We start from the raw sequence: 21,773 nt of genomic DNA on the forward strand, positions 1-21,773 counted from the left end.
TTATAACAGGCAACACACTTGGTCTGTCTGTTTGAACAACCATAGGAAGTTGTGCACAACTTAAAAATCGTCTCTACCAAATCGAAAAAAACCCTCGTATCTGGTACTTCGATACTATTTTATTAGAAAAGTATAAAAAATATAATTTGCAGATGAGACTGGTTCGAGACTAGAATATAGAGGTCACGTGTGTGGAAGCGCGGAATTATGTAAACCTTCCAGGACTTGAAGGATTGAATCCAACTCGCATCGAAACTTCGACAACAGAAGATTCTTTTCTCCGATCTACGAAAACATATTTTAATAGTGAATTAGTTCACCTTGGTACCGTTTAAGAAAGTCAGAATGAAGAATAGGTATTTCTCAGGTTTGAATTGTTACAAAAACGACATGTTGGGACCAAAAGGCGCGAAAAAAATCAAGGAAACAAGATCAATAAAAAATAGAGAGCTTTGATTAAAAGTCCACTGATGCTGACAACAGCGATTGTTCAAAACTAACGACAATAAAATGTATTCCCTCCATACAACGTATCACCTTACGGCTTTTTATGGGACATTGACCAGAGAAAAAAGACAACCTTAAAATACAAAATCACTCTACAAGTGTTATGTGCGAATCTAGCACGCTTAAGCTATGTAATGTCATACGTATATTAGTGGTGCTTGTTGATTTTCACGTAGTAGCTTCGACTTCGCTAAATTCCATTGTTTAGCATCAGGCGATATTCAGCATATTTTGGTCTAGCTCTTAACAATAAAATGGCGGTGCTCGTTAACAGGGTAGTGTTTCGACTTATCTCTACCACACAGAGTTATAAACGCAGTTATTACCCACCACAGTTTGTAAATGCTGGACCTCTTCTCGCAAACAGCTGTCGGCGTTCTTAGTCATGGCGCTGTTTAGTTTGTCCTCTCTCGCTCGTTGCCGGACGTCCATGGTTCGAACCTGGGTCTGTAAATCCGCCAACCTCCGAATCAGAATGTTCGGTGAACCACTGCGCGTCTCGTGCAGTTCGTCCAACAAGTTCTTGATCTGCAAACACATTCGGAAATAAAACAGTGACCGGTGAAAAACGTGACACGTTTCCTAACGAGCTTTATGTAATGTACAAGAATGGCAGTAGTTTCAAAAGTAGTCTGCAAACAGTGAATTCTGATAAAAAAATGTACTGCTGCCTTTAAATGTTTCCTGATGAGCTTCATGCACAATGTACAAGAACATGTAGGGTTTGTTTAAACGTTACAACCAAAACTGTGAATGCAGTGTGTTTATGAAGATACGAATCACATTTTTGAAAGGTCTTAACATACAATAATAAAGGGCAAATAAGTCTGAGATAAACTTGTCTACGGAGTCATAGATTTTAGTTTAGTATATGGAAAATGTTTGAGGCAATCACTACGTTCCCTCCCCCCAAAACATTATGTAAATCCCTGCTGAGACAAAGTGTGTGAAACATTTTTTGGTGAAAAACTCAATCAGGTTGAATACGATCTTTGTGGGTAAATCAGTTTCGCCATTGTCCATTTGCAGCACAAATCAACAGGCTTTCAATAGACCTGACGAGTATTAGGTGATCGTTGGTCTGCGTGAACGGTTTATTAAAGACTAATCCCAGTTTTGGCTTTATGTCTATCTTAGTTTTTGATTTTCAGCACAACATATGGTCCTCAATTGACAAATTGGCCATGCCGAGTGATTAAGAGAACCAATTACAAACGAATTCCTAACTCTTTTTATCACTATTATTCAGTTGTAACAAGACCCAGCCAACACGAAATTCAGACTTTTCCGGAGAAAAGGGGATTTTGGCCAACTCTTTTAGCAAAACCGTCCCGTGATTACGTGGAGGGAAATTTTACTTCTCACCTGCAACTGTAAAGCCTTCTCACGTGACTGACACGATAGTTGTTCCGCTTGAGTGGAGATGAGCACGGAGTTTTTCTTTTCTAGTCTCTCTCGCAATTTTTCCACTTCAGTCCTTAGTAATATTATAAGAAATATTTGCAAGTGAAACATATATTGTGTACAGATCAAAAATATACGCACACTAATTTTTTGTGGCACAAAGCAGATGCAATTTATAAAACTTATGACAGAAGATGTCATTGAAAATGCACAATTATGTACATTTAATAATTTTGAAGGGCTTGGTCTTGTTTAGATGAACGATGGCAACTTGTAAACCAATTGTTGGATTTAAATTTTTAGGATAATCAGAAATGTTGCGCGAAAACAATGGCACAACTTAGTGTTCTTAGGTCTGGGATATTTGATGGTGAATCACATCATAAGTTGACCAACTAAAACAGACTGGGTGCTGGGACTGCTTAAGATATGTCTGACACGGATAATAAAACTAATAGGGATGGGCCGAGCCGAGCCAGAACCCGAATACTCGGTACCGAGCATCACTGTTTTTAATGCTCGGTGCTCGGCCGAGCAGTTGCACAAACTGACCCGAGCGTTAATTTTGCATATTCATGCCCTGCTAATATACGAAACTAGCGTTCTAAAGGGTGTCTATGAACAAAAACGAATTATTTTTCAAATGTATTAGATAGTGGAAAAACGCGTACTTAAAGGGCATGTACAGCTTAATAAAACACCGCCGGTGACGTAAGAGACCTCGTAGAGCTAAAACGTAGAAAGGGGATTTTTTGTGACGTCATAATGTACCGAGCGTGCTCGGCGGAGCACCGAGCATTAAAGTGAGATGCTCGGTGCTCGACCAAACAGAACATTTGCAGTTTTGGCACATCCCTAAAAACTAATAGAGTTCAATTTCAAGACCCACCTCATCATTTGCGCATCGTCATTATGACGTTTGCATATTTCAGTCAACATCTTTTCATGATCCGATTTAAGTTTGTCATTCGATTGTTTTAATTCCTCGTACTGTTTCCGCCACTTCTGAAGTTCTGCCGATAGATCGTGCTAGAAACAAGATTTCTTAGCTTAACTAGATTTGTTGAGGCTATATATGCGTATTGTTCATTAACAACCACAAGAACTCTTGTAGTGCAAAAAAAGTTATAAAACAATAACATGATGACCAAATGGTTGGTAGAACCACTTTGTGTTTACAAGGTTGTTGGTTCTAATCCCGCCTCGGCCACACATGCCTTCCTGTGCAGAAACTAAACAGCAAACAAAGGAATACGACAGTTTGAACAAATTTAAGTTATCAAAACCCAAGACTAAAACATCAAATTAAAACTAGAAGGGTGGCTTAGCACATATTGCCATTTGCATATACATTACAACCTACTTTAAAACATTACTATATTTCCTACACTTATTTTATAATGGGTCCCATATTATCTACTGTCTTTATAACATTGGTTGTTTCCGCAGGCAGAAACTCATGGGTCCCCACACATGCAAAGTTGTAAATAATGCATTTCAAGAGATAAGTATGAGAAAGTTTGTTGTTGTAAGGTAAAATACAGTGACTGGTACTGAACATAAATAAATATGCTGTATGGACTACAAACTATTCAAATTTCATTCCATTTATCCAAATAGCATATTTATTTACGCTCGGTACCGGTCACTGTGTTTTATCTGACAACAACAAACTTTCTCATAGTTATGAATGTTCATTCCATTAATGCAAGGTTTTTCTCTGTCTGAGAAAAAAAGGCTAAACACAACAATCAGCTCCTTTCAAAATTGCACCTGATTGTGGGTGGTGGTGGGGTAAATGATAGTGCTACAGGGTAAAACAACAATCGACACCCATAAGTGGCACACTCCAGAAGCTGTCTAAATTTTATTCAATTCAGACATTGTTTAAAAAATTGACCCATTTGGGGGGCTAGAGGGGTAAATATAATATGGGGTAAATGTTGGGGTCAAAGGGTTGAACAAAACAATAGACAACTATAAATGACACACTCTATAAACTGTGAAATTTTATCCAATTCGGACATTGTTTAAAACATTCACCAATTTTAGGGGGCTAGAGGGGTAAATATTGGGGCTACAGGGTTAAACACAACAATTGCTGCCTATAAATGACAAGTTCTACAAGCTGTCAAAATTTCATCTATTTCCGACACCATTTAAAAACCTCACCAATTTTAGGGGGTTAGTGGGGCAACTAATGGGGTTCTACACACAAAAGTAAAAAATATGAAATTGCAATGACCCAATCAACAGTCGTGTAATTTTTTATCCAAATCGGCCAATGTTTAAATTTCGGGCCACTAGAGGTGTTTTTAGCAACATTTGTTAACACAGCTGACGTCATAAGGCTGTTATCACCCCTTTGACTGGCATGTGCAAAAACGCCCTCCAAGTAATGCACAAACACAAGCAGCATAGCCTCTGGTACCTTTACTATACTGTTACTCCACAGAATTTTTTCGTTTGTGGTGCGCAGCAACATGCAAAAACGTTTTACATTTTGGGGGCTAGCGGGGTAAATACTGGGGTTATTAACTCAAACGAAGCGGATGGCACATCTACATAACTATATCTACCATCTGTGAAAGTTTCATCCAAATTCATCAAAGATTTCGTGCCAAAAGTGCATGGAAACGCTTCGGCAGAAAAAAGAAAAAAAAAAAGAAAAAAAAAAGAAAAAAAAAAGGAAAAAACAGAGTGAAATCAAGATGTGTCCCCTTCAGGGAAGGGGACCCATAATTATTTAAATGACAGGGGCTCATTTGATCCGGCTTCAGACTTTGGTGTTATTTTATTTACCTCCAATTTCTTTTCGAGTGAGTAAGTTTTCTTCAAGCTTTCAGTGCTGTTCGTGATTTCCTTTAGTTCTGAATTTGGAATATTTGCAAAGTAGCCAGGGTGGTAGGATTTGGTGTCGGTAGCTGAACACAAAAAAGTTTTACTTCAAATGCTAAACCAAGAAAAAAAGCGACATAAAAAACACATTACAAAACTCAGCATGTTCAATTTGCAGATGATGATTCTCGCTATGTAAGTTAGACATTCATATCCTTCTAACATTGTCAAATTTTGCTTTTGTATTAAGCCAATGTGTGATTAAAATAAAAAATGCTACAAGGACACAGCAACCAGCAGGAGGTTGTATCTTAGTTCCATTCCAACATAGAAAAGGACTTCTGTCTTTAAAAAACTCATTTGTGAAAAACATTTGTATTAAATAAGGCCCAGATGTGCAAAACTTTAACATTTTTCATGTAAGTGTTTTGTGACAAGCCACAGTCACCATGCTTTGCACTGTGCTGACCAACCCATATAACCAACCTTTTAGCTTCTTTTTGTAGAAATTTATTTTGTTTTCATGCACTTTTCTGTCATTTGCCAGATTTTGTTCCAGTGCATGAACCTACACACAATATACCGGAAGTTTAACATCATGCAGTCACATAAATTATTAGATACATGGTTCTTAAATTTATCAACACCAAGATTAGCATCGTATGTACATATCCACCTCTTTACAAAAAATTTAGATGTACAACCAATTCCAGTTATATGGATTCAGTGAGCAAAGACTGAAACCGGGCAAACAAAGCACAAACAGTTTTTATTTTGTACATTGGATTTTAAGGTATGCAAGTAGTTTTTTGATGTATGTCATTCAACTGAATCAAAAGTTGCACTGACCAAACTGATCAACCCCAAATTGGATCAAAACCCCAATGTCTTATACATTCTTTATGAAGTGCTAACCTTGCTGGTTTCATTGAAATGCTGGTCTAGTCAAGAAGAACAAATCTATTTCTTGGTCTACCCAATCAGACAAGGTTTAAGTGGTGCGCAACAAATGAAAAAAATGTCAGGTGATACTAGTGGTGGAATATAAATTTTTGGTCAACCGGTTCCATAACAAAAGTCATTGTTTTCAGCCGGTTCTGTTACAAAAAGTCCTATGACAGTAACCACTAAAGCTAACCGGTTCGCTGATCTCATAAAATTTCCTGAGACTGTTCTATAAAACCGGTGCAAACTGGCTAATTCCCACCACTGGGTGATATGCTGACCATATAAGGTTGAGAACCACTGTTCTAATTGAAACTCACCTTCTGACGAAGCTCCTGGTTTTCATGTTCAACTTGCTTCAGCCTTATTTCAGATGTTTTGTCAGGTTTCATGTTATTGTTGTTTGTGTGAAGTTTTAATAACTGAAGTTGTTCAGCGAGCTCATCTACCCGATGTTCGTACTCCAATCTCATTCTAATAAAAACAAATCAACAACTTGACAAAAAACATCGTAGAAACAGTGGTGGGATTCAGCCGGTTCGCACAGATTCTATAGAACCATCTCACAGAATTTTATGAGATCAGCGAACCGGTTAGCATTACTGGTTACTGTCAATGAACTTTTTGTAACAGAACCAGCTTAAAAATATGACTTTTGTGAAAGAACCGACTGACAAAAAATTTGAATCCCACCACTGGGTAGAAAGCAAAATTAAATTTAAATGTTTTCTTAGTGTGTGTGTGCATAAAAAAAAAGCTACATTTGGAACACTATACACAGATCTGTTCATATTTTTGAAAACTACAACAGCCCAAATAACGAAAAGCGACATGCTTTTTTATTGAGATGTTTCTGTTTATAAACGGGTGTGACTGATGTACACCCAATAAAGCATGTCGCCTTTTTGGTCTATCAGGGCAGTTATTTTTGTCATCAAAGCTACATTTTAAATAGAACTTGAAGCATAATTTTTTGCCATAATGTCAAAAAGACTGTATCCTTTGGAAGTCATGTATGAAGTGATGATAAAGTACAAAATATTAGTAAATTGCCAAAATTATACAAATAAAACTAATTGCAACACCACAAATCATGCTTTGACCACAAAAACTTTTTTCGCAGATTCTTTTCTGTACTCATGTTCTTACTTGGAATACATGTTCTGAAGAGATTTAATCCCATTGCTTGAGTTTTCATCTTGTTCTTTCAATCTTTCTTCCAGTTTCTCAGCCCTCTCCTTCCACAGAACAACTTCACTATCTCCATGTATTAAACTTTGCACATGATCCGTTGTTTGTTGTTTTACAGAAATCGCTTCCAGCTCTCGGACCTAAATAAATGACATTTTCTTTACAAACAATACAAATTAATCTGCCCAACCCAATATGCAACTATACAGAACAATTTTTCAATAAGAGTAGGTTACAGTGTGTAGTGAAACTGTAGCGACTTAACTATTAAACAAATGCTCTGTTTAAAAGATAAATAAACCAAATCTCACCAAATATGTCAAAACCAAAATTTCAAAAAGGAAAAATCAATCTGTTTATAGCTTTATAGCTTCCATGCAAAATACACTAGTCACATGACAAATATCACTGAATATTAAAATGAAGCAATCACTATATGAGTCAGTATATGTACCATCAAATACATATGCAACGTGAGAATCACCAAATGCTGTCAATCTAAAACTGGCAGTACATGAGGTCTTAGGGTTTTGGTTTTGAAACACAATAATAAGGCAACTTGTAATGTAACAACATGTTGCTTCACTGAGCAATGAAGGACAATATAAAATATTTAATGCTTTGACCATATTTGTGTGCCGTGATCGTTGGTCTGCATAGACGCTTCAGGGCTGATCCCAGTTATGAATTTATGTTCATCTTAATTGATGCTTTGACATTTGTAGGTTTACCTATTCCGACAGACTACCATAAAAATCACATATCTTTTTCAAGCAATATGAAAAATATGAATATTAGTTGCCTTGGTTTTGTATTGTTGCCTATCACCAAACACTGGCACAAAAAAATATGTTTTTCAAATCTCATAATTTTTCACCTGTCTTCTTAGATCCTGAACTAGCTGGGATTCTTTCTTTGCTCCGTTCTTCAGCAGAAGTTCCTTTTTCATTCTAGCAACTTGTGATTTCATTAATCTCAAGTCGCTTTCAGTTTTTCTGTATCGCTCGTGGTCTTTCTCAAACGTACTGTGTGCAGTTTCACAATATGACAGCTTATCTTGCAAATCTGTTTGAAACATAGGTTAATCATAAACTTGTCAGGAAACATTTTGTAATATTTAAATGATTGGTAACTCAGATAAGATGCTTCTATGTTAAGAGGCAAAATCCAACAATGGACTTAAACTGCTGATATGTGCTACGAAGCTGATATGTGCAGCATACGAGGCAGGCAACGTTGCTTGTGATTCAACTTTTGATAGAGCGCTAGTCATGAAAAGACTCCTGTTGTGGGTTCGAATCCCACCACAGGCAAAATTATTCAAGTCTAGCCTTGCCATGTGGTGAATGCTTGATGACCTGCTGATTCGGTACAGCACCTTCAATGGGGCTTGTGTACTATGATTTCTAACTTTTTGATTAATCATAAATTAGACGCAGTCTGGGCAAGTTTCCGATAGCCAAAACAGGTTTTATCCAATAAATTAAAAAGCTAACTTTTACCTTTTATAGTTTCAAGATGTTCTGTGCATTTGAAGTTCACTTTCTTTATGTGACTCTTGAAGTCCTACAAAGTTAGAAAAAATATTTTTGATATTGCATACTTTCTACCATACTCTAGTAACAAGTTTGTCAGATTAACTGCAAAATTTGTTGCATTAGGTTTCATTAACTATCAATGGTTAAATTCAAAAACTATTTAGCATTTAATAAAGTTCATTGTTAACAACGCCTATAAAAGGTTTCGTTTTAAAAATATTTTGCTAAATTTTATTACCTCATCCGTTTGTAGTGATCTGTTCACTCGTTGGACATGGGTGGCGTTAGATTCGCGAATAATAAGATTCTGTGAAAAGCAAAATACATCTGATGTGTGAACGACAACCACTGTACATCAAATACCTTTTGGGTCAATGACTACATGATTATATCCTAGTACAGAGTAGCATAACTTTAAACAGATGCTTCTAGAACAAAATATCTTACAGATGGGGCAAAAAACATATTGAGTATTGGCATTATGCAACGATTCATTAATAAAATGTTACACAAACTACTTTTATTTCAGAAGAAAATCAGAGTGGGAAAAATCTATTGTTGCTTCATAAGTTAATGATCTGAGTAGCCAAGCATGTATAACAACATTTTGTCAGATCACTGGAATTATCAGTTTACAGCTGATTAAACTGACGACCTACCTTATCTTTAATAACATCATCTTTAGTGGTTAGTTCTTCCTTCAGTGCAGCAACTTGTCCTTTCAATCTGAGGTTTTCGTTAAACATGGCAGCTTCATTCTCCTGGTTTGACGTTTTTGCTTTTGTCAACTCTTTGTAAACTCTTTCATTTTCCTTTCAAATATGAAATATAAACGGGAATTAGTAATATTTGTTGCAGCGACATCTGAAAAGTTGCCAGCACCATTGTGTTGCCCCATGTGGTCCAAAAATTTGTCAAAAACAACTAAGTTGTCAAAAACTACACCAACCAGCAAGACACACTAAAATATAATTAAGAAATAGGCAAACTAGTAATAAGGTAAAAACAAATTAAGACCAGTCAAACAGTAAGCAAAAACTTTTGTTCGAATGTGACAAACCTGTTGATAACCATTGATGAGATTCTCCTGGGCAGCAAGCTCCTTCTTTAAATTTTCCACTTCATTCTTGCCACTGTCTTGACCTAACAGTTGGTCAAAATGCATTTTTTCTTTATTCAACATACTTAACATTAGGGATGGACCAAGCCGAGCCAGAAAGCTACTGAACATTGCTGTGTTTGATGCTAGGTGCTTGGCCAAGCAGTTGCACAAACTGACCAAAGCATTAAATTTGCATATTGCTTAATGTTAACATACAAAACTAGTGTTTAAAGGTGCATCCATAAACAAAAATTACTGTTTTAAAAAAAAAATGCTGTAGATGGTGCAAAACATGTACTTCTAGGGCCTTTACAGTTTAGTGCACCGCTGGAGAAGTAAGGGACCTTGGAAAGCTACAAAACTAGAATAGAAATGGGAATGTTTTTGATGTTACAATGCTGTGAGCATGTTGGACTGAGCATTAATGTGAGATGCTCGGTGTTCAACCAAAAAAAAGCAATAGAAGTTTTTAACCATCCTTGTTTCACATAATGAATTTTACTACACACAAACATATTTAACTTCCATCAAGACATAAGTAAAGTTATTCACCTACCTAGTTTGATTACTCACCAGTAACTGTGTCATCTGTTTCTTTCTCTGTTCGTTCCATGACTTGATGCAGCTTAGCAGAAAGCAAGAAGCTTAAAAATATGATCAACATTAGTGTCCACATTTAGGATGTTTTTAATGTGTTTGTTTTTTTTTACTTTTCTTGTTTCACGGCGTTGTTTTTCTCCTGCAATTCTTTGCACTCATCCTGGATAGCATTGTAACGAATTTCCAACATTTCATATTTTACCTGCAAGGGAAAAAAAATTACATGAAACAAATGGTAATAAATTTTGAGTGTGTGATAGAAAGACATGTAAACGAGCTAATTGATAGAAACAAAGAACATTTTCCAGAGCTAAATCAGCAGATACATTATGTGCTATGCAACGCATTTGTCTTGTATAATAATTAGTGATGGGACAGGTACCCAGTACTCGGTATTGAACAATTTTAGTGGTATCGATACTCGTAATCGGTATCGAAATATTTTGGCTCAGTTTTTTTTTTCTTTTGAGCTCCATATTTCTACATAGCTTTCTATCAGATGTTGCAGCAAATACAAACTAAGGATTACCCACCTGATGTTCGGTGTCATTCGGTTGAAAAGTCTCTCTCTGTTTCTCAGTCATGGTTGCATTCCCAGCTATGTATAACCAGTACATTAACTAACAAACACAAAATCATGCAAATTTATGTGAGTTACTTGTATCTGGGTGGTAAGATCCCACTTCTGTAGTTGAAGCCAGGCTGTCCTTTAACAAAACTGAACCACTTGATTGTAAAGTTGCAGACTTTTTTTCTTCACCACTTTGAAATATAAAATAAGTAAACTAAAAATATTAATATTATTTGAAGATAAAATGTATACACTGGTTTACATAATGCTAAGCACTTTAACAACCAAAACAGTTACAACAGAAGTTTGTGCAAAAACCCACCGTTTGGATTGGTGAACAAAATTTAAATACTGGTTCCCAGCAGCTGAAGGATTTAAAAATGAACCGGATTCTTTTGATGTAGAGCTAGCACCAAAACGAGAAACTAAAAACAAAAAAATGGACCTGTCATTTACAGACAATGACAAAAAGTGATTTGTCTTACAAAACAAAAAAGGAAGTTATATATATATATAATGCAACATTGACTTGTCATACATTGCACAACAAAATCTTTAAACTGTGTGTAGTATATTATAAATCATGAGTCACCAGAGACTCAGTACAACAAAATCTTGCATCAATAAACAGATACATAAATACCACATAAAAATTTTGTCTAGTGGGCAAATAAGACAACTTCTAAAGTGTTCAAATTTTCACCTGACTTGCTTTGTTTACTTCTTGATTTTGGAGGTGAAGTCGCCCCGTACCCAGAACTTTGAATGTTTGAATATCTTTTACTGGATTTTCTTGGAGTGTTGTGAACATAAGGTGGTGATTTTGATGATCCTGAGCTCGATTTATTTTTCTTCTTGCCGGTGTTGGCAGAACGTGAATATGTCTGTTCGTAAACATTTTTGTCAAACCCAAATTTCCAGCTAAGACATATAAAGTAGCGATGGGCCGAGCCGAGCCAGAACCCAAGTACTCGGTACCGAGCATCGCTGTTTTTAATGCTCGGTTCTCGGCCGAGCAGTTGCACAAACTGACCCGAGTGTTAAATTTGCATATTCATGCCCTGCTAACATATGTAACTAGTGTTCTAATAGGCGTCTATGAACAAAAACGAATAATTTTTCAAATGCACTAGATGGTGGGAAAACACATACTTTATGGGCATGTACAGCTTAATAATACACCGCCGGTGACGTAAGAGGCCTTATAGAGCTAAAACGTAGAAAGGGGATTTTTGTGATGTCATAATGTACCGAGCGTGCTCGGCCGAGCACCGAGCATTAAAGTGAGATGCTCGGTGCTCGACCAAACAGAACATTTGTAGTTTTGGCACATCCCTAATATAAAGCACTAAAATCAACGGCTTACATTTTGTTTCTTGTCACTAGAGTAAACTTGCCGCATCATGGTTTCTGTGTCATTGTTGCGTATTTTGTCCGGAGTTACTCCACTCCTTGACTGTTGAGGAGATGCCACTAATGGAGCCTAATATAATTCAACACGAAATAAATATAACAAGCTCTAAAACAATAGTACAACATATTTAGCATGAAGATTGATGAGACAGTTTTTTTAATAATTTCTGTAATAATTGTTTATGTAGAGTTTGATTAAGAAAACCAAAATGAAGATTTTTGTGTAAGGATGAAAACCATGCTACTTAATATGCATCTTCCTTATTAAAATTTGTGGTTTGCTCTCAGTATATTTTCTACTTACCCACTCTGCAATAAGTCTTAAATAGAAACAACGACTCGTAATTCAAGTAATCACCTACCGTATATACTAGTTGACGTAAGCAATGGAAAACCAGCAATGTACACTGATTACCAATAATATTGATTCTAAATGATCACAGAAAAAGCTAGAAGCAAGGTTCACTGCAAACTTATGGGCATTTTGCAGAAATTGGTGGTTCATATGAATTCATACATCAGACTATGTCAATGGGCAAAGCGTTAAGTTTCAGGTGGAGCAAAAAATGTCAAGAATCTTGTTTTCACCTGCATAAAATTAGGAGCAGACTTCGCTTTTCTGTCAACAAACATTTCATCTTCAAGTTTTTCCTGTTCCAGTGAGTGGATGTTTTCCGTTACATTTGTTCCATCCAATGTGTCTTTCAGTTGAATGCCCTTCAATAGCAACACATGTAAACTTGAAATTTGTCAAAAAGGTCAAAAGATCTGAAAGCCTAAATTAAAAGCTTGTGAGCCAGTTTTCTCTGTGGTGTATGCCCAGTTGTGGCATCACACAGAATAGATGAGGAATGGGTTTTTACCCTGTTACTCCCAACAAACTGGAGTGCCGTTGGATGTCCATACTAGCCAATACGGCCTATCTCTCGTCACCAGCTGCACTGATGAGACTTTATAGGTCAAAACAGTGTGCACTGTCAAAAACTTGTTTATAGTGTAAAAAAATCTGGGTGTCTTGTAAAATAAAGTTTGCATAGAAGGAACGATATGTTGCCAGGTACAAAACTGACCGGTTGTTTGGTCTCATAACTATGTACAGGTGAAAGGTCAAATCCATACATGACAGTTTCCCCAGTAAATGGCCTCGCTGGTGTTGATGTGTTTACAAACTTCTTATTCGGCTCCATCCTGTCAACTGACAAAGTAACAAAGAAAAAACATGTTTGAAACTTGTCTCGTAAATGGGCACCAGTGAAGTATATAGTTATACTTTAAACTTGATTGAACAAACACTTTAAACAAAAAATTCTATTCTAGATAAACATTGTACCCAACTAAATCAATTTGATTTTTATATATTCAAACACTTAAAAAATAAACTTAACTACGGCATGACAATCAAACATTAACTAAGATAAACACTAACATGGTTGTTAATATACAGTAACCTTGGTTAATCCTGAACTGTTTGGACCAACAAATTTTTCCAGATTAGGCAATGTCGAATAGTTAAAGTTCTACCACATAACAAATGATTTGTACCCAAAGTTTTGTCAGAATTAGGTGAAGATCTGGATTAACCGAATCTTGTTTAACCGAGGATTACTGTATTGTGAACAAGTTTTGGTATTTTGCTAGTTACAAATGATTTCTGTCTAACTGTCAACAGGGGTACTTCAGTTGGGACTTGAGATGTTGTTTACCTGCATGCCGTAGATCTGATGCTGACATGCCTTTGTCAGTCAAGGTCATTTGCTGTTGTAAAGATGAACCACCAGTTGTAAGCAGAGAAACATTGCCCAACAAACCACCTTCAAATTTACAGCATATATAGTTACACAAAAGATATAGCTTTTTTCAGGTTTGCCATTATATATAGTTAGTGATTCTTACATGGAATTAAATTAAGATGGTTACTTGATGCTTAATGTATGGTCAGTCTGCAGAGTATGGCAGCTGCACATGCGATTTTTTATATTTATTTTGCATGCCAATTTTTTGGCGGTGAATTTGGAAATTTCACACCGAAGGCATTTAATTATCCTGTCTTAACCTCTTTTACTTGCTTTGCGCCTGCTTTCGGCCTTGCACACAGACTTAAGGGACATAGGTCCTGCATGCACGAGATCTCGTCAGGAACTGCCATGTTCTGCAGACTGCGACTGGGGTAAGCAAATGTTTTCAAATTCATTTCCATTTGAACATTTGATCATACATGTCTATACGTGCACAAGTTGAAAAAATTAAACAAACTAACCTATAGGTGCTGCATCTGGTGGCATCAGACTATTCTGTAAAAACACACATTAAAACTGAAACCAACATTCATGGCAAAAATAATAAGATCGGCAATTGTTTGTAATTGTTAATATACCTTTGATTTGGGAACTCCACCCTCCTCTTCTATGGTTTCCATGTTAAACACGGTTTCGTAGTTATAACAGTATAGTAGAACTAAATAATATAGAACCTAAACAATATAGAACCTTGAAGCAAAATAACATAGTGAAAAGTGAAAAAGGTTACCAAACTTGTTTTTAATTCGCCAACTAATGCAGTTGTACATAAGGATTTAATTGTATCCAAAAAAATCTTTCAATAAGGCCGCAAATAACAAAATAAACATTACTTACTTTCAAATTTTAGAAAACGTTTGGCGGGTGACCAATGTTTTCCCTAAGGATGCGTTGAACCGTGACCGAAAATTGTCCATAAAGATAAAAAAAGTAATTTAATTCGGATTTTGTTTAAAACACATTGCCCAAGCGTGTTCATTTTAGCAATAAGTAGCACGTATTTTGAAATAATAAACCTGTCGCTACATGGTCAAACTCATGTTTCGGCGGAACACAGATTGACCTCTATTTACAAATCAACGGGAACAAAACCGTTTTCATTTGCTGCTAAACTAATTTCTTGTACAGCAGTCTTCTTCTAATTTGCATTGTAGCCTACGCAAGCCTCACCTCTGGACCCGTTTGATAAAAAACTTCAGCATCTGTGCAGTCTGATACACAAAGCACATACTTCTGGAACTACAACCAATAGCTGCGCGAAAAGTGAAATCCCAGTTTTATTCAACAAAAGTTGCGGAAGAAACAAAAAAAATGCGTTTTATGACATACTTCCCAACTAAAAGCAATTTACATGTTATTATTTTTAGCGAAGAACGATTGAATCAGCTTTAAAACAACAACAACAAATTAGTGGTTGCTTATGTACACCCAACAACCACTTGCACGACCCAATCGTCACATTGACAACTAAATCACATGACAGAAGAACTTTGCAACAGTTCGTCGGCGCCGACAGCGGGCGATTTATCGGCGGTGCCGGTCCCGGTCGGAATGGCGGGAATAGCTGCTGCTGTTGTCCCGATCTCGGCTCCGATCTCTGTACTCCCGCTCTTCATAACGATCGCGACTTCTCGATCTGTCCCTTTCTCTATCGCGACGCCTCGACTTCGACTCGCGATGACGTGGCCGCTCTTCTCGGTCACGTGACCTGTCGCGCTTTCTGCTGCTGCTGCGAATGGAATTACAAGTTTACATATTTTGTAGACAGCCTTGGAGATAAGCGCTGAATGTGTATGAACAGGAAAGTTAGTACACACTAAGGCAGCGGTTCCCAATCCTTTCTGGTGCCGTGGCCCCTTGATTACATTTGCCAAGTTGCGATAACCCCAAGGATATAATTAGTAGACTATATATTAACATTGACTGTATTTTTTCCCAACAATGAAGTGGTCAATGAATTTATTATATTGGGGTTAGTGGTCCATGGCCTGAAACGAGTTGGGAACCACTGGCTTAGGTGACCCCAGGTAAATTGTCAGGCGAACCGGTGTCGCAACCCACAGGTTGGGAACCGCTGCTCTTAGCTAATGGTATAAAACTTTTCATAAGCATGTACCCCTAAGTTTCTGCACAATTTATTTGTACCCACTTGTAAACAATGACTGCAAGTAGTAAATCAAACAGTAGAAATCACATGAAATTCCGAAGCAAAATATCTTTTTGTTGTATTCAGTGGTATTTTATCTATGCTTATTCTACACTAAATCATACTAAACCTTTAATTGTTTACAAATATGACTTAATAAGAATTTATTTTGGCATGTATCAAAAACCCCACTCCTCTTGTGGTTCCCAAACCACTGGGTACCTGTGCCTTAGGATTTTCCAAGCATGGCAAAACCACAAGTCGTTTTGGTGTTCAATATGCACCTCACTTATACAATGTCAGATGGTACTCTGAGGCAAAAACTATTATTTAAAAAGCAAAACGATGTAAACAGCCTGTGGAGTATGCAGCAGTGCAAATGATCAAGCATGTTGAAATTGGTTTCAATTCCACAGACAGCAGCAGGACAAAGTTGCCATACAATAAATATACAATACCACTAGCAACAAACCTTGAGGTTGAACCAGAACCAAACGACTTTTCTTCAATTCCGTGCAAACAATCTTGCAGTGAACCAATAAGGACTTTAGCTCTCTCATCCCCTGCAACCTTGGACTGTTTAATGAGAGAAATGGCAGTCACCAGAGTTTCAATTGCACTTCCATAATCACCTGAAATGAGATTGAAAGCATCAAGATTGATTACACAACCATAGTTGTCTAAACACTGTTTAAATGCCTTCAAGAGTGTCTAAGATAATAGCTGTTAGGTGACAAAAGGCAGTCCAAGTAGTTGAATATACTATTTAGTTTTTGCAAAGCTGTTGGTTCTAAGAGTTTTAGGCAGATTGATTTCTTACACAACGTAACTGTTGCTTAACATGCAACATAGTGTTGCTACAACGTAAGTGCTGCTTATCATGAATGAAATTTGATTTATTGACCTGAAAACAGTAAAACTTCAACAAAATAATACACAAGCCATCAGTCTGAACACAAGCCAGGTTAAGGTCTTTTATAAGAATAGTGCTTCAAAAAAAACTTGCTCTTTAATCAGCCTTCAATTTTTTTATCATCTGCTACTCACCAGAGCTTGCATCAGCAACTGCACGAGATATAGCACTGCTCGATACAGCACGATTCCGTATCATTATCTCTTCTATCTCTGCCTCTGGCAAGGGGGGAGACTGTGATCTGCTTTCATGACGGTATGAGTCTGATCTGGCATGATTGCCAGACCCATGTTGGGGATGACCAACTGGAGGGGGCAGTGACGATATTTGTGGCACTATTGGAGGTGGTGGCACATTTATTGGGGGAGGCAGCCTTGTGTTGATGGCAGGTGGTGGTAGCAGGAGCCGAGGGGGTGGAACATTGGGTGGCGGGACTCGCATTTGGTTCGTCGCTAAGAAGGAAGGTGGCGGAACGCGAGGCGGTGGGACCTGGGTGGAACCGAAAGTCATTCTATGTAACTGCGGTCTGCCTCCTGGCAGGAAACGCTAAAGGACAAAAATGTTTCAAGGAATTTATCTGCTGTCCCACTTCGTTTGTAAAACATATTTCATTGATTCAATTTGATTTTTAAAATAGTGTCAAGGGATGGTAACTTTTTTAAAAATGTTAATTTTATTTTGAAAATGTCAATTGAAGATTTGCTGAGAAGCAGAAAATTAAATTTCTTTAGACAACTTAACAAATGTAACTTTTTTACCATAGATCGAGCCGCGGCTGCGGCAGCTGCTGCAGCAGCAAGACCTGGTGGTGGAATTCCAGGTGGGAAGCCTGGCATAGAGAGTCCTGGTCTGGGAGGAGGAAGATTAAGTGGAGGTGGAGGTCCTCCTCTCACAGCAGCGGCAAAAGCAGCCGCAGAAGCCAAATCCTTTGCTGGTGGTGCTAAAAGTAGAAAGGTGGCATTCTAGTATACTTCCATTTTATATATTATATATCCTATTTTCCAATTTTCCAATTTTCCAATTTGCTATACACACATACTATACATATCTACACATAAAAAATTTGGATTTAACATCTGTGTAAATTTGAATAAATTCGAAGCACTCTTTCTTGACCAAACGCGTATAACAAACCACCTTTAGAGAAGAGGACCCATAATTATGCATGATGTTTGAATAGAATCCAGTTAGAAAGCCTACTGGTGGGACAAAATCGATCTTAATTGAATTTAAACGTCAAATACCTGCAGGTAACATGGGTGGAATCGCTGGAGGTTGACCGAGAATCGATGACTGAACAGAAACTGCTGCTGGTGGTGGTTGCCAAGCAACAGGAGATGAACTGACAGTTGGGGGATTAGATGGGGGAGGCTGGGTGAAGGTGGGTTGAGCTGGGGTTGGGGTAACGGGGGTCGGGTCTTTTGGGGGTGGGGCACTGCCACCAGATTCTAACAGAAAAAATATGTAAAAATATCGAAATCCTATAAACTTTTTTTAGTTATATGTCAGATTGAAGCGGTCGAAACTATACATGACTCGGACATGGTGCCGCTGCTTAATTCAAATCATGTGAGAGTAATCCGAGTCATGTTAGAAACGTGTAACTGGTAGAGCAACGTGAAACCGGCGATTATAAAAAGGCAACAGCGATTATAAGAAAAGGCAAATAGCACGCTTTGATGCGCATAAGCGAACACGATAGTGAGGTCGCTACAAGATGCCTATTTATAAGAACCCATTTAAATGTTTCGTTCAACGATGCAAAAATTTGGGAAATGAGACTTACGTGCTTTGGATTGTTGCTCAAATTGATTCAAACTCTGTCTATTGCATGGTGTAACAACTGGACTCTGTCCGTGTAAATCTTTGTGAGGCAGTTTTTCCATTACAATTCTTGATGAAGTCTCTGATGCAAGATGAACAAGCGCAAATCTAAAGAAGAAAGTAAATGTTAAACAGCAAGAAAAATCATAAAATTGTATCTGAACTTATATAGCAAGCTTTCAATGCAGAAGTCACACATCAACCTACCCTTTTGATTGGCCATTTGCCCTGTTTTCATAAAACTTTATTTCCAGCAAATCAGTCACTCCTAGGGCAGTGATTGCATTTTGCAGATCTTTATCTGTGGTCCACTACAAGAGCATGATGATTAGTAAAACTATATGAGTAAAACTAATATATACTGTGTGTATTTATGTTAGTTTGACTCACCCAAGTTAAGTTTCCAATATATATGGATACCTTTTTCCCATGATAGTTATACTGCATTGAATTTGACCTTGACAGTGTTTGACCAGAGCCACTAACTCCATTTGTTCCACTCTGTGATTTATCATAACAAAATAATTTTAGCAACTCAGGCCAATTTCATACCAGTTTAACTTTGTATAATGTACACAGCTGTAATTTGGGTGATTGACATTTTGGAGAAAATAAAATTTCAAGACAAAATTTTCTATTATATATATACATGTTAGGTTATGGCAAAAAAAAACCAAAACCCTGTTTGGCTGTGCACATTTTGTCATATTTTTAACTCAGTTTACACCACACACAATGATAACAGTTTCCACACATACAGTACCCTTCAAGGTCACAGCATTTGAAGGTCATCGTTTCAGTTCAAAGTCAAATTGCTAATATTTAAGGAACCAGTACCCTTTATCATAACCCTATTATTCATGCAAAGTAAAGGATAATTGTCACAGAATAAAACCACTTTAAATGCAAAGAAGAGTTGATTTTTGTGTCTTTCATTGGTAATCAAGACATGTAAAAAAGAGCAAAACATCTTTGGCTAGAAAAGTGCAAAGAAAAAATACAGTGACAGACACATGATATATATATAACTATAAATAGATGAAACACAGTTTGGGAACTGTGAAATTGGTGACATGGTATAACCTTTATGACAATATACATTTTAACACTTAAAATCCTGCAAACTTTTTAAATAACTAAACATATATACACAGGTAAATAAGCAAATCAATCTGTGGTCACATGTATCCTTCTTTAAAATACCTACATTCTCCTATTTGCATAACACATGTTTGTAAAAAGACAATATATATGTCTGCTTGGCAATTGTGAGAGATGGGGGCAATAAACTATATTTTTAGCATGCATGTCTAATTTGTAGCATAGAACAAAACCAATTTCCATAGAACAAATAAGGAGTACATATATATGCTACAAAATAAACAATCCTTGCACTGAAACAACCAAATAGAGTATTAGCTAAATGTAACAATCTAAAACTAAGTAGTTTTAAAATTTGTTTGTTCGCAGCATCAATACATCTTCCAGGTAACATAAACTGGAACTAACAACATATTAAAAAAAAATTTCATTTTGCTTTTGAATATAAAACCAAAATAACAAAAGGAAAGTTGTTTTCAATGATCGTTTTAGCTTTAAACAAGAAAATAATAATTTTAACTACAAATACCAGAATTTAACTGCTTTTGTTTTAACAAGCAACCTAAGGTTTTTAGCTGTTTAACCCTACAACTGAAAGCAATTAAAAACGAGAAATAGAATCTCAACAGAAAAAAGTTGCAGTTCTTAGCAAATGTACACTCTAAAACAATACATATTTATGGGTACAGCACACATTTTAACCAAATGCAAAAGTAAAGCTCATTAATTTGTAAAAACCTTTAAAGTTTGGATGAAACTTTCACAAAAAGCCTTTGAAAGCAAACTATCATAGTACTTTACATTTAGTAGCACTTTCTGTTTTAAATGTACCACTGATGTGTTTTTGCTAAATGCAAACAATGAACACATTCTGCAAGATTTAGACATGATAAAAAGTAGCGCATGGTTAAACAAAAATCACAATGATCTCTAACAAAGTTGCCAGTCCCAAACTGCAAATGTGATTCCATAAAGCGATGGTAGTTTAGTTTAAATCATTCTCTTTACATTCCTTTATTTTCATCCCAACTGAGTAAAACAACAGTGAAATGTGAAAATGCTGTACAGTATTTTTTTACAATTTAGCCTTCTGACAGCAAACATCTATGTGTAGAATACTTAGCAGCAAAAAAGTATACATGTTTTTTTTAAAGCGAAGCAACACTTGCAATAAAAAAGCACAGAAAACAAGACTTACACGAGACGATGTGCTATTACTTCTACCCGTTGGCTGCATGATATCATCATACAAATCCACACTGTTGTAATTGTTATCCTCCTAAAATGCAAGGGGTTTTGGTTGTGGCCACATTTATCAAAGTAGAACAAATATATTTATGGTGAGCTTTCATTTTACTCACTTGAACAAAGTCATGGTCAACGTCAGCGTACAAGTCGATATCAACTCCGTCCGCCATCTGTTAAAGTTCGAAAAACGATAAAATAATTTCCTAAAACTATTTAACGTTCACAGAAAATACCTTTGCAACAAGCCGGTTTTAGTGAAATGGGCAGCAAAATCACAAACTCTGTGTGTTAATAACACCCTACATACACTAAAAATACAAAATCAAATACAGTTTCGTTACAAAATCATTATTTTTTACATTTTTTGCAACAGTTTCACGACTTTCCAAACACGCGGCAATGCACTTTCGCAATTTTGCTTTTTTCTTGTTCTAGCCTTGCGTAAATTTACCGAACCTACAAAGTATCAGTTGTTTTCAAATCGTTTAATTGTCGGCTTATAACTTTAAAAAAGCTAGCTTTTCCACATTATTTGAATGGATACAGTTATTTTTTGGATGAATACGTTTCTTTGTTGTTTGAACAAGAAATAATTTGACTGATTCAAAACATAACTTATAGACTGTGCCTTTGAAG

General features: G+C 36.6%; 2 protein-coding genes across 8 annotated transcripts; both read right to left on the reverse strand.

The window, feature by feature from the left end:
• Positions 1 to 99: 99 nt before the first annotated feature.
• On the reverse strand, positions 100 to 14,817 carry LOC145237561 (uncharacterized). 4 transcript variants are annotated; one of them, XM_080100476.1, is made up of 26 exons: positions 14,743 to 14,817; positions 14,484 to 14,563; positions 14,367 to 14,400; positions 13,813 to 13,920; positions 13,180 to 13,304; positions 12,698 to 12,826; positions 12,063 to 12,179; positions 11,400 to 11,580; positions 11,019 to 11,121; positions 10,784 to 10,887; positions 10,659 to 10,723; positions 10,236 to 10,327; positions 10,099 to 10,169; positions 9,484 to 9,566; positions 9,083 to 9,235; positions 8,662 to 8,730; positions 8,388 to 8,451; positions 7,763 to 7,950; positions 6,844 to 7,025; positions 6,015 to 6,168; positions 5,236 to 5,317; positions 4,714 to 4,835; positions 2,801 to 2,940; positions 1,873 to 1,984; positions 838 to 1,035; positions 100 to 285 (listed from the first exon to the last, which is right to left on the reverse strand). In XM_080100476.1, the coding sequence occupies exons 2-26, from the start codon at positions 14,523 to 14,525 to the stop codon at positions 184 to 186; spliced, it is 2,820 nt and encodes a 939-aa protein (XP_079956602.1). In that variant the 5' UTR covers positions 14,526 to 14,563; positions 14,743 to 14,817; the 3' UTR covers positions 100 to 183. The 4 variants fall into 4 exon arrangements, 3 of the variants coding, with proteins under 3 accessions (XP_079956602.1, XP_079956601.1, XP_079956599.1); XM_080100475.1 differs by having other exon boundaries at positions 14,484 to 14,579; positions 14,743 to 14,812; XR_013862006.1 differs by lacking the exon at positions 14,743 to 14,817 and adding an exon at positions 651 to 749 and having other exon boundaries at positions 228 to 285; positions 14,484 to 14,595.
• A 347-nt stretch (positions 14,818 to 15,164) lies between these two features.
• LOC145237562 (cleavage and polyadenylation specificity factor subunit 6-like) lies at positions 15,165 to 21,476 on the reverse strand. 4 transcript variants are annotated; one of them, XM_080100478.1, is made up of 11 exons: positions 21,371 to 21,476; positions 21,251 to 21,307; positions 21,088 to 21,168; positions 19,179 to 19,289; positions 18,996 to 19,099; positions 18,751 to 18,896; positions 18,209 to 18,412; positions 17,723 to 17,904; positions 17,099 to 17,510; positions 16,524 to 16,683; positions 15,165 to 15,631 (listed from the first exon to the last, which is right to left on the reverse strand). In XM_080100478.1, the coding sequence occupies exons 2-11, from the start codon at positions 21,305 to 21,307 to the stop codon at positions 15,430 to 15,432; spliced, it is 1,659 nt and encodes a 552-aa protein (XP_079956604.1). In that variant the 5' UTR covers positions 21,371 to 21,476; the 3' UTR covers positions 15,165 to 15,429. The 4 variants fall into 4 exon arrangements, with proteins under 4 accessions (XP_079956604.1, XP_079956605.1, XP_079956603.1 ...); XM_080100479.1 differs by having other exon boundaries at positions 15,165 to 15,634; positions 17,099 to 17,453; positions 21,371 to 21,475; XM_080100477.1 differs by having other exon boundaries at positions 15,165 to 15,634; positions 21,371 to 21,475.
• Between the last annotated feature and the right edge of the window lie 297 nt (positions 21,477 to 21,773).

The sequence above is a fragment of the Phallusia mammillata genome, chromosome 7 (assembly GCF_965637545.1).
Source record: "Phallusia mammillata chromosome 7, kaPhaMamm4.hap1.1, whole genome shotgun sequence".
Lineage (NCBI taxonomy): Eukaryota > Metazoa > Chordata > Ascidiacea > Phlebobranchia > Ascidiidae > Phallusia > Phallusia mammillata.

What these genes read in the sequence shown, in the direction of transcription:
- LOC145237561 (XM_080100476.1), bottom strand. Translation starts at nt 14,525, where the DNA reads ATGGAAACCATAGAAGAGGAGGGTGGAGTTCCCAAATCAAAG. An exon ending in CTGCTCCTAATTTTATGCAG is followed by an intron (nt 12,180 to 12,697) that starts GTGAAAACAAGA and finishes GAATTATATTAG; the next exon opens with GCTCCATTAGTGGCATCTCC. An exon ending in CACTCGAAAAGAAATTGGAG is followed by an intron (nt 2,941 to 4,713) that starts GTAAATAAAATA and finishes TCTTGTTTCTAG; the next exon opens with CACGATCTATCGGCAGAACT.
- LOC145237562 (XM_080100477.1), bottom strand. Translation starts at nt 21,307, where the DNA reads ATGGCGGACGGAGTTGATATCGACTTGTACGCTGACGTTGACCATGAC. An exon ending in GTAATAGCACATCGTCTCGT is followed by an intron (nt 19,290 to 21,087) that starts GTAAGTCTTGTT and finishes GATAAATCACAG; the next exon opens with AGTGGAACAAATGGAGTTAG. An exon ending in TGAGCAACAATCCAAAGCAC is followed by an intron (nt 18,413 to 18,750) that starts GTAAGTCTCATT and finishes TTTTTCTGTTAG; the next exon opens with AATCTGGTGGCAGTGCCCCA.